At 40.1% G+C, this 11,371-nt stretch overlaps 1 protein-coding gene across 1 annotated transcript in view; it reads right to left on the reverse strand.

The window, feature by feature from the left end:
• LOC109848451 (probable boron transporter 2) overlaps nt 1-4,494 on the reverse strand; it is a 5,110-nt gene extending 616 nt beyond the window's left edge. The window contains exons 1-11 of the mRNA XM_020417950.1: nt 3,912-4,494; nt 3,696-3,778; nt 3,410-3,602; nt 3,181-3,319; nt 2,893-3,058; nt 1,541-1,707; nt 1,258-1,431; nt 970-1,065; nt 753-890; nt 342-661; nt 3-264 (exon numbers count right to left, since the gene is read on the reverse strand). Of these exons, the coding sequence (XP_020273539.1) occupies nt 3-264; nt 342-661; nt 753-890; nt 970-1,065; nt 1,258-1,431; nt 1,541-1,707; nt 2,893-3,058; nt 3,181-3,319; nt 3,410-3,602; nt 3,696-3,778; nt 3,912-4,015 (1,842 nt within the window). The 5' untranslated portion in view covers nt 4,016-4,494. The remainder of the gene's footprint in view (nt 1-2; nt 265-341; nt 662-752; nt 891-969; nt 1,066-1,257; nt 1,432-1,540; nt 1,708-2,892; nt 3,059-3,180; nt 3,320-3,409; nt 3,603-3,695; nt 3,779-3,911) is intronic.

The raw sequence follows: 11,371 nt of genomic DNA on the forward strand, positions 1-11,371 counted from the left end.
GCCACTTCGTACGCTAAAGCCGGAGACTCTTCGTACTCCGCTGCGTCTAGGTCAGTTAGGTGTGCCCCTTTGAAAAGCTTGGGCATGAAGTATTGCCTAACAGGAACTAAGAGCATGATCATGAGAGGAAATAAGACCCCCGCTATCGGTATCCATGTTATCCCGAAACATATCAGCAAGTAAGTTGTCTGGAAAAGAGTGAACGTTACAATCGTCTTAAATGGTACGGTCTCCACGAATGTCGCGTGGTACCCTTCAAGGACCCTGCATATTAAAACATAGTAAGAAGCAGATACTAGCAGCGTCCACGCAAAGTCGAATCTTTAAGTTTAAGACTTCACTTGTATCTCCTGCCTGGAGCTGTGAAGAGCAAGAGGATCCTCTCCCAGAACTGGTTACCAGGTAAGCTTTCGATTGCCATGAAAGCGAAGTAACCCCAGAGAACTGAAGTCGGTATCATCTTAAGGAATGGCATCGCAGCAACACAGACTCCTACCATAGCTGACTGCAACAAGTTACTTAGGCGCTGTTCTTTTACCTCAACGGGTAGGAGATCATCTATTTCTTTTTCGATGTCAAACACCGTCTCATCAACTGGTGCGTCCATGCTCCCCGTAATTGATGCCATTTGGATTGTTGAGTCCTTTAATTCCTTCAATTTCTGGTGTTGCACAAATTCAGACAGTAAAATGAGTGGAAATTATTAGGTACAGAATAGACTTTGGGAAATACAAATCAAAGCGAGAGCGTACGCGAGCAGATTGCTCCTGGTAGATTAACGGGGTCTGCATTTGCTGATAAGCCTCTTGCATGTTTCCATAGAGCTGCGTGAGGCTTGAATTTTGACTCATGCTTTTTCTTGCTGTATTTACTAGCCGACTGCGAAGAATCTGCAGGGCCAAGGATGAGCTTAACATAACCTAATTAGTTAATTTTCTCTCGTCAAAAACCAGAATGCAGAAGCCAGACCTGATGTTTGAGAGTCGCGAGACTTTTTGTATGCATTGGGGATTGTGGGATCACACCATTTGATGGAGGGATTCCAAGAAGACCACACAGTAAGGTCTGCAATGTGGAAAACGAGAATTTCAACAGGTAAATAGAGATGAACTGAAGATCATAAAGCTCTGAAGTTAGGTCGCAATCTCTTTTGATTCTTCAGCCAGAGTTAAACAACAGGTTAACTCCCCACGGAGAGGGTTTCATCTAGTTTAGGCTTATGGGCACGTCATAAAGAAGGAAAGAGTAAATAAGTACCAGGAAGCCTAAAAGCAGTAGATCATAATGGAACGATGCTGGTTTGCGCAGGTTGAATTCCTTCTGCTGAGCTAGTTGAGACGCTACACTGTGGTCAAAATAATAGAGGACTGCTATCATTGTTGCTGGGATGAATGCTCCAATTATGTAGAGGATCGGCACATTCGTCATATCCTGTTAGTCAGGATTAGAGTAAACCATGAGAACACTGAATAGTACCAAGCCATGGACGAAATAGAGCATTTCAGGTGATGAGATGAACAAAGGAGCTTATTTAACATGCCTTGATGACTGTCCAGTTCTCATAAGCGCCAGGAGACCATGGATTTGGGCTGAAAAGGCGTCTTGGGATTCCTTTCGGAACATTACCAGATGGTATGTAAGAAATCCCGGTCCAGACAAGGACCATTAGTGGCACTCCATAATCGGCAATGAGTCCTCGTATCCAGCCTACATATATAGCATGCTACTTATCTTTCGTGTGGAAATAAAGAGCTTATCATGTTTGAAATTCTGGGCATAAATATTTCAGGGGTAATCACAGAAAGTCCTCCAATGGTGTGTAGAAATGATGGATATTCATCCGGGGTTTTAAAAGTGTGACATTTTACCCCCATTATCTTCATTTTTAGTCAAATAATCATCAACTTCTGTGTTATAATCATTAACGTGTACACGATAATGATATACATGTTCATATAGGCATAGATGTAGTTTCATGTTTCATTAAACTGTAGTTCTTTTACATCCAAATTAACTTCGAAATATTGTGATTTTCTTTTTTCTTTTTTTTTTTTTTTTGGGGGGGGGGGGGCAAACTGTCACTTTTAAAAACCTCAGGGTGTAATTCTGGGACTCATGCAAACCTTCGGAGATCTTTTCTGTAATGTACCCATTTTCAGTCATATCCTAACATTAATAAATAGAATGCGTAATCATTTTTTTGTACATACCACTTCCATATCGCCATGATCTTGCTTTCCTACTTCTTAGTGCAGTGAGCAGAAGACCAAACGACAGAACGAGAGCAAACATTCCATTGCTGAACCTCCAAGATGGAGCAAACTCTAATGCCTTTGGGTTTTCTCTCTGTGGTACGCGAAACTCATCCACTAGACCCTGTACCATCAATATCAGATATGTGTTCCAGATGTCTCTCTTATGTCATTATTGATAACAGAATACTTGCAATTTTATAGATTATCAATAAAATCGCGCAGATGTCTCAATGAAATACTTACTTTAATTGCCTGCTGCATGAAGAGCATAGCAATCAGAAGACCAAACAGTTCGCCTGCAATACGAGTAAATCTGTTGATAATGGAGCATGCACCTAGAACTGCCAACAAAATAAGCAAGAAGGCTGTCCATACACAAACCCTGCAAAAGGGTCAGAAGAATTCTCTAAACTTCTCCCAGTAAATTAATTTTAATTCCCTTTTAGTAACATAGTTTTCTCGAATTATTTACCATCCAGCCCATGCTAGAAACAGAGTTGGACCCAAATCTGATCTATCTTTGGCAAAGTTGTCTGGGACTCATGCAAACCTTCGGAGATCTTTTCTGTAATGTACCCATTTTCAGTCATATCCTAACATTAATAAATAGAATGCGTAATCATTTTTTTGTACATACCACTTCCATATCGCCATGATCTTGCTTTCCTACTTCTTAGTGCAGTGAGCAGAAGACCAAACGACAGAACGAGAGCAAACATTCCATTGCTGAACCTCCAAGATGGAGCAAACTCTAATGCCTTTGGGTTTTCTCTCTGTGGTACGCGAAACTCATCCACTAGACCCTGTACCATCAATATCAGATATGTGTTCCAGATGTCTCTCTTATGTCATTATTGATAACAGAATACTTGCAATTTTATAGATTATCAATAAAATCGCGCAGATGTCTCAATGAAATACTTACTTTAATTGCCTGCTGCATGAAGAGCATAGCAATCAGAAGACCAAACAGTTCGCCTGCAATACGAGTAAATCTGTTGATAATGGAGCATGCACCTAGAACTGCCAACAAAATAAGCAAGAAGGCTGTCCATACACAAACCCTGCAAAAGGGTCAGAAGAATTCTCTAAACTTCTCCCAGTAAATTAATTTTAATTCCCTTTTAGTAACATAGTTTTCTCGAATTATTTACCATCCAGCCCATGCTAGAAACAGAGTTGGACCCAAATCTGATCTATCTTTGGCAAAGTTGAACATGAAGGCGTACATAAGCACAGTTGGCTCTGCCACCCCAAGGATCAACAAAGGCTGACCTCCTATTATCGAGTGTAGGATTCCGCAAATTGCAGTTGATGCCAGTGTCTGAACTGCTGTAATAAGCCCATCTGACCAATAAACAAGTTTGTTTTATGTGAGTCTTCATTGTTCTTGAAATAGTTGTAGGATTCAACAAATGGCAAATAACACTGAATCCTTACCGGTATTTCTGTCCAATTGTTCTCCAAATGATATGACTGGGATAGCCGACGCAAAAAATATATAAGTGGTGGGTGCCAAAATCCTAATTATGAAATAAAAGAAAAACATACGCATCAAATATCAAGTACATAAGATAAAATGTGCAAGTGGAATAATAATGATCTGTTGTTATGCCTTCACAGGCAAGTGGAATAATGAATGATAGCAACTAATACCTGATGCCAGCATTGAAACCTCCAGTCCAGTCTTGCTTGTAGCAAGCCAACCGTCCCTTCAGATCATTCTTGATTCCCCGAAGCGGTACAAATGTTTCCTCCATGCTTATGTTGCACTAAAATGTTGCTTGTGGTAAAGGGGGGGAAAAGCTCTACATCCTTTTGTTGTTACAGTATAGAAGTATAAACGTATAGTGTCTCAGTGGTTAGTTTTAAGATTAGGTTGTAAGAGTCTGCTAATCTAAGGAAAATTCATGACTGAACCACTTCTGATGTTGGTCATGGGTTAGCTAAGTACATTATAAAGAGGAAAAAAGAATAAGTAAGTTATGATCAAAAGAACAGATTTACATGATTTGAACTTATGAAAGCTTAGCTGTGGTCAAAAGAACAAGCCCGACTCAAGCACTAAGCAACAGCACACAAAGAATTAGACTGGGGATGAAGTTTACATGACGCGGATACAGTTGAAGCTAAACCTTTCGCTTGCATTAGGATTCTACAAGAAATGGATGGAGGAGGGGAGAAAAATTATGAGAAGGTATGAAGGGCGGGTATCAAATATATAAGAGGAGAAAGGTTTGGAAAGTGATATGTATAGTTATTAAAAGAGCTAAGTGGCCAATGAGGAGAGAGTAAGAAGGGAGCATCATCGTCATAGATAGAGCCTGGGTACTTTCTTTTTTTTTTTTTTTTTCAGTAGAGGACAACCCAAAGCCTTGAATTAAAGACTTGGGAGTAAAATAAAATAAAGAGGTTAGTTATGTGGAATAAAAAACAAGTGCAAATTAAGTATTATGGAAATGAAACGAAACACGTGAGCCCTTTTGACCAAGGAGAGAGAGAGAGAGTCTGTGACAAGCTGGCTGGAATACTTATATTAGTGAAATGGAGTGAGTCTGTCTCTGTAATTGCAATTCATAAGTTATCTCATGAAAATCATACATGCTATGCAAATGGATTTTAATTCCCTGGACATCAGTTTTGAGCATGGATTCTCACAAAATCTGAAACAGATACTAAAGGAATTCATTTTGTCGAATTTGGCAAGAAAAGTGAATTAATGTGATTTTGGTCCATAGAAGTTTTGCATAATACATGGTTGTTTACATTGGATTGGAATACTAAACAGTTGCTAGTTAATATTAGTGGGAGTGATAACAATGACTACTTTTACTACATGATTGTTCACTTCGGATTGGAATGTCGCTAAGAAATATTTGTTTTAAGGGAGCTCTTTGATTTTATTTCCATTTCTTTTTCAACGTCTACGCAATTTATTACATGCAATTGAGGAGCAACCTTCGATAATGCTTGACAAAAGCCGGAATTGTTCCTTGACGGTGGTAATGTATAATATAAAAGTAACTAAAAAAGGTTTCTCCTTAATGTGTCAAAAATGTACAAGCAGTGGATATGTTTGGCTGCTCTTGGAAAGATGGAAAACACTGGAAAACATGTTTCATGTCAACCCATGGAAAGATGTTCCAATAATTTATTCCTAAAAGTTTGTTTGGCTCCACGGAAAGCTTTTCCAAAAGTGTGATGTAGCTTTCAAAAAGTGGGGAAGCCCATTTCTAAACTTTTTTTTTGGAATTGTTAGAAAAACAAGATTTAGGCAATTAAATAATGTATTGAGTTGAGTCTTCATGATGAGAGTTCTATTTTTTAGAAAATCATCCAAAAAATAGAAATATGAAAACCAATTCTGTCCTTTGAATGATGTTTAAAACGAACAAGAAAAAAAGCTTTTCCAAGAAAACCGTTTTAACCTTCGAAAATCGAATATCTTGATTGAAAAAGATTTCCTATAGTTTAGGGAAACTAAGCAAACACGCCCAAAACTGAATGCAGGCTTTTGAGAACTTTTGCAATTTACCAATTCTAAATGTCTTTTCATTCTTGGCTCCCACTGATCTAAAGATCTTTCGCCTTCCACTAAACTTTTTTGTTTTCCTTCTTTCTTTATGAGAGAGTTACATGATTCTTAAAAGTGGGATTAGCTCTAATTTAAACTCTATACACTATGCTAACTCTGTTGATATGTCTAGTTGATCGAGTTGTCATCTGTCTATTATCTGTAGAAGTGACGAACACGGTCAAGAACAGCTCAGGAAACAAGCAGGAAATTGTCAGGCAGCTTGTCTGTCGACCGCGAGATCAGCTGCGGTCGATCGGCAAACGTGCACACTACATGGTGCATTTTCGGATTTCTGTCCGGTCGACCGCGGCATCAAGCACGATCGACCGCAGACCCTGTAATCTATTTTCCCAGTTTGTGTCATTATGTCCGGTCGACCATGGAGTCAAGTGCAGTCGTCCGCGACTCGGGTTTGAGCCTGGGCTTTTGTTTTCTGACCCGTTTCGTTTTGTGTTGATATTGATGGGCAAAATCTGCAAGCGCACAGACTCGTTGTAGCTATCAAGGTCGATCCCATAGGGACTAGGGTTAATTACCAAATCTCACGTTATTCGACTAGCTAAATCTAATGAGTAAATTAGAAGAGATGAAAATTAAAAGAAATAAAATAATAACTAATCAGGTGGAATTCAATATAATGAAGAGCCAGGATTGAGTTTAACCACAACTTCGATGCTCAATGATGAATTATTTTAGTTCTCGGTGTTGGTTTAAACTAAAAAGGGTGAATTAGCCTAAATTAATCTAAAGCCTCTTTCAATGTCTAAAGATCATGCCTAATTAATCTCAATTAACATACTTTCGTGGAATTAAGATTAAGTTAAACCCATTAAGCTTTATGCTAATCCAAATCAAATCCCCAAGGAATCTAACCTACTTTCGTGGTTCAAGCTCCCTGCTTAATTTCTAGAGATCCGGTATTAATCTTCACCTTTCAGTCCTTCAATTAATTACCTATGATTGCTAATACGGTGATCAAGAGAATCAACAAAATTAAAACACTAGAAATCAAGTTTAAAGATTTAAACTTTCACTAAGAACCTATATCAATTCATCATCAATCACCAAAAAGTTAGGTTCTTTCCCAATCCTAGACAAGAAATCACCAAAAAGTTAGGTTCTTTCCCAATCCTAGACAAGAAATCTACTCATACATGATTGGGATAAGAGAATACATCCAATAATTATGCAAATTAATCATAAAAAGAAATAAATCAAAGAGAGGAAAGAATTAACCCGTCTTTTAATTGAAATCTCCAAAATCAAAACTTGCAATCCAATCTTGTACAAGAGATTAATGTCTTTCTTCAATACTTGAACCCTAGAGTAGTTGCTAATTGATGGCTAAAAGAAGAAAACAAAAGATCTCCAAAACCCTAAGTCAAAACATCTATTTATATGTCCCCAAAAATCTGGAAAATAACTAATTCCCACGCCACAGGTGTGGTCTGCACCACACCAGGGTGTGATAGGGGCTGTTTTGCTGATTTTGTACTTATCTGTACAGTCTTTGGTATTTTGGCTATAACTTTTACGTCCAACCTCGAAATGAGGTGATTAAAGATGCATTGGAAAGCTGTTGAAGAGATCTACAACTTTCATCTTTTGAGATTTTCTTGATTCGAAATGCATCATGGTTGAATTTCTAATTCTTCATACTCGTGCATCCGTTTTCTTCACGAACTATGCCTTCGAAATCTTGTTGTTGCTTCAAACTCTTGTATAACTTCCAACGATCATCAAATATTTCAATCTTGAGCTAATACCTACATATAAGAACACAAACCACATTAGTATCCTCGATCTAAACACGAAATATGCATTAAACACTCGTAAATCATGCTTGAAACACACTAAGATAATGCATATTTTACGTGTTTATCAGATATATAACCCTAAACCTGATTAATTAGGGTTAAGCAAGGACGATTTGAGAAGACTTTTGAGAGAGTATTGTGCATCCTTTGTGGGAGGATTTGAGAGAGATCTAGAGAGCTTTGTTTGAGGGTTTTTGGTGAGATTTGTAACCCTATTTGTAATTCTCTTTATCTCTAATAGTAAGAACTCCCCCCTCCTTGCCCCGTGGACATAGGCAACTTGTCGAACCACGTAAATTCATTGTCTTGCTGTGATTTATGATTTGTGCTTGTGTTTGGTTGTGACCGTTCTCGTTGTCTTGTCGTGCACTATGTGGTCTTTTGAGCTCCGCTGCGCATAACAAGTGGTATTAGAGCTTCGGGTTTGGCTTGTGGCTTGTTCGAAGGATTCGCTGAAGGATTCTCACTTGGAGAGTTAGATCTATAATATGGGAGAAGCAAGCACATCAGTGTCGTCTCTTACAAAGGCGATACAGAGTCTGAGCATCAATAATACTAAGATTGATGTTCCGAAGTTTGATGTCAAGATGAATTTTGGTTTGTGAAGGTGTCAGGTGATGGAAGCGTTAGATGCAAAAAATTTGGAGGAGACTCTTGAGTTATAAGAGAAACCCAAAGACATAGAGGACAAGGTTTAGAAGAAGATGAACAGTAGGACTTGTGGAGTTATTCGGTCATGCTTGACGCCGGATCTTATTTATGATGTGATGAACGAGACGTCGGTGAAGAGATTGTAGGAAACGCTCAATGAGAAGTATCTTATGAAGAGCATTAAGAATCAACTTCACTTGAAGAAAAGGTTTTACCAGTTTAAGATGAAGATGAGAGTTTCCATTAGGGAGCATGTAAATAACTTTCCGAAGTTACTTTCAGATATGGCCAATGTGGACATCACGATTGAGGATGAAGAAAAGGCGATGCTACTTTTGTGTTCATTGTCAGAGGATGATTATAGTACGTTCGTTCTCACTATGATCAATGGAAGAACTACTGTTAACTACAAGGAGGTGACCTCGGCGTTGGTGAATTATGAATTGAGAAAGAATGATGGCGAACCCTCTGAGAAGGCATCGGCAGATGCATTAACAGTTCGAGGCCGTAGTCCAAACCACCGTCAAGTCAACCGCTCAAAATCGAAGAATAGAGGTGGCTATAAGAGTATTGGTAGAAATCAATGTTATTTTTGTAAAGAAGAGGGACATTAGAAGATCGGCTGCCCAAAGTTGAAGGACAAAGCCGAGAAGAGCAAGGGGAAAGCTGTACAAGCTTCAAAAGTGAATGTTACAAAAATTATTGGCGAACATTCAGATTCAGATTCTTCAGGCTATTCATGCCCTACACTGCCTTTGGTTTGCTATGCTGACTCTATGGAGTGGATGTTAGATTCGGGAGACACATATCATATTTTTCTTAGGAGGGATTGGTTCTCCAGCTTTTAGGAGCTAGAAAAAAGAGATGTCATACTTATGGGTAATGATCATGTATGCCCTATTAGTTGTATTGGTTTAGTCCAATCAGGATGCATGACGGAGTGGTTAGGGAGTTGAAAGAAGTGAGGTTCGTACCGCAGTTGACGAAGAATATCATTTCTCTTGGTACTTTGGAGGTGTTCGCGTGGAAAACTGTTGCTTTCTTCATTAATGAGATAATTGTCATCTTGAGTTACAACTTTTTGAGTTACAAAAGATCCGGTCTTTTATAGATCCGGTTACAACTAAATCAAAGAAAATAAAGAAAAATTACAACTCTCCTCTGTGAACAAATCACGAGCTCCTGTTTTGCGGTCGCTCGCTTTGGTGGGTTCTTTGCCTGCGCCGGGGTTAATCCGTGGACCACCGCGCGATCTAGATCCGGTCGGATCTACACGAGTATGCGGGTATTATTCCACGAAGGGAATAATAGCCGGGAGGGATTAATCCACCAAGGGAATAATCGCTCAGATCTCAAGATCTAAGACCAAGCTTAGATCTGGAGTGTAGTCTCGTGTAGATCTCAGATCTGTTCTTTCTTCCTCTCGAGATCCTGCCTTTTCTGACGTGGATGGTCGCCGAGGATCAGATCCGAATGTGCAAGTCTCCTGGTCTTCAAAGCTCCGAGTTCACTCTTCAATCCGGCAGAGTTTCGGCTCTTGAAAGTTCGACCTCCGAAAATGAACATCTCTAGGCCTATTTATAGGCTCTCAGGACAGTGGCTGCAAAAAGGGAAATGTTGGCCACCTCTGGCCACTGTCGGCCACCTCGGGCCACTGTCGGCCACCTCGGGGTGGCCGACACTGTGCCTAGCCACCTTGGGGTGGCTCGGCTCATGGCCGAGCCACCCCAAGGTGGCTCGGCCACCGAGCCACCCCGAGGTGGCTCGGCCACCGAGCCACCTCAGGGTGGCTCGGCCTTGGCCGAGCCACCTTGAGGTGGCTCGGCTTTGGCCGAGCCCCCGCGGGCGGTGTTTTCCGACTTTTTCGAGTCGTTTTCCGTTGTCTCGTTTGTCCGTGTTTCGGTTGACCTGAGACTCTGATTTGATGATCTGATTTGGCAGTAAGTTGGATTCCTGATTTGGCAGTAAATCCGCTTCTGAGTTCGAGTCCGAAATTGATCTTGATTCGATCGTGATTCGTCCGAGTCCGCTCTCGGTTGGATGACTCGTTGATTCCTCAACTCATTAGCTTGATTCTGCACGCGGGTGGATTCATTCCGTCGCTTCCGTGCGATTCGTCGATCTCGTCGCCTCGTTGGCTCGTCGGTTTGTGCCGAGCTATGCTAGGGGACCTATAAGCAATTTTATATGCCTACAGATACCCCCTCCAAAGTATTTCAGTCTCGTTCTTTTATAGAAGAGTCTGGGATACTTTGGATATGATTGTCCCTACCTTCAGTCGGTATAACGGGACCTCGGAATGGCTTCTGTTCTTGACTCCTTCAATTCTCCAGGCTTTTCGGTGCTTTGTCGAAAGTCTGTAAGAGTTCCGGTGCTGCATTTATTGTCTGACCGTTTGTCGGAATTTTCTGAACTTGAAGTCGATTCCTTTGAGCTGACCATTGATTGTGGCGTCGAGTCTTTATGCACAACGCGTTGTCCGGCGTAGTGTGGTTGAGTTATCCTTAAGAATATTTATAAACAATATTCTCCAGGAACTTCTCAAACCAAAAATAGGGAATAGTTTATACTCATATACCTTATTGGAGTATTAAGAAGCAGTTTATACTCGTATACTTTTCGGAGTATTAAGAAGCAGTTTATACTCGTATACTTTTCGGAGTGTTAAGAAGCAGTTTATACTCGTATACTTTTCGGAGTATTAAGAAGCAGTTTATACTCGTATACTTTTCGGAGTATTAAGAAGCAGTTTATACTCGTATACTTTTCGGAGTATTAAGAAGCAGTTTATACTCGTATACTTTTCGGAGTGTTAAGAAGCAGTTTATACTCGTATACTTTTCGGAGTATTAAGAAGCAGTTTATACTCGTATACTTTTCGGAGTCTCATTCTGGCTCAATTTGGCTTGGTCTGGTTCAACCCTGGTCTGGTCTGGTTCAGCCAGATCTGGTTCAAGGCTATAAAAGAGGGTTTTTTCTTCATTTTTTTATTTTTTCTTCTCCTCTCTCTAGGGCCGGCCCCCCCCCCTTTGCCTCTTTTCTTGATTTCTCTTCCCTCGAGCGTCCAATCT

Source organism: Asparagus officinalis, chromosome 7, assembly GCF_001876935.1.
Source record: "Asparagus officinalis chromosome 7, Aspof.V1, whole genome shotgun sequence".
Lineage (NCBI taxonomy): Eukaryota > Viridiplantae > Streptophyta > Magnoliopsida > Asparagales > Asparagaceae > Asparagus > Asparagus officinalis.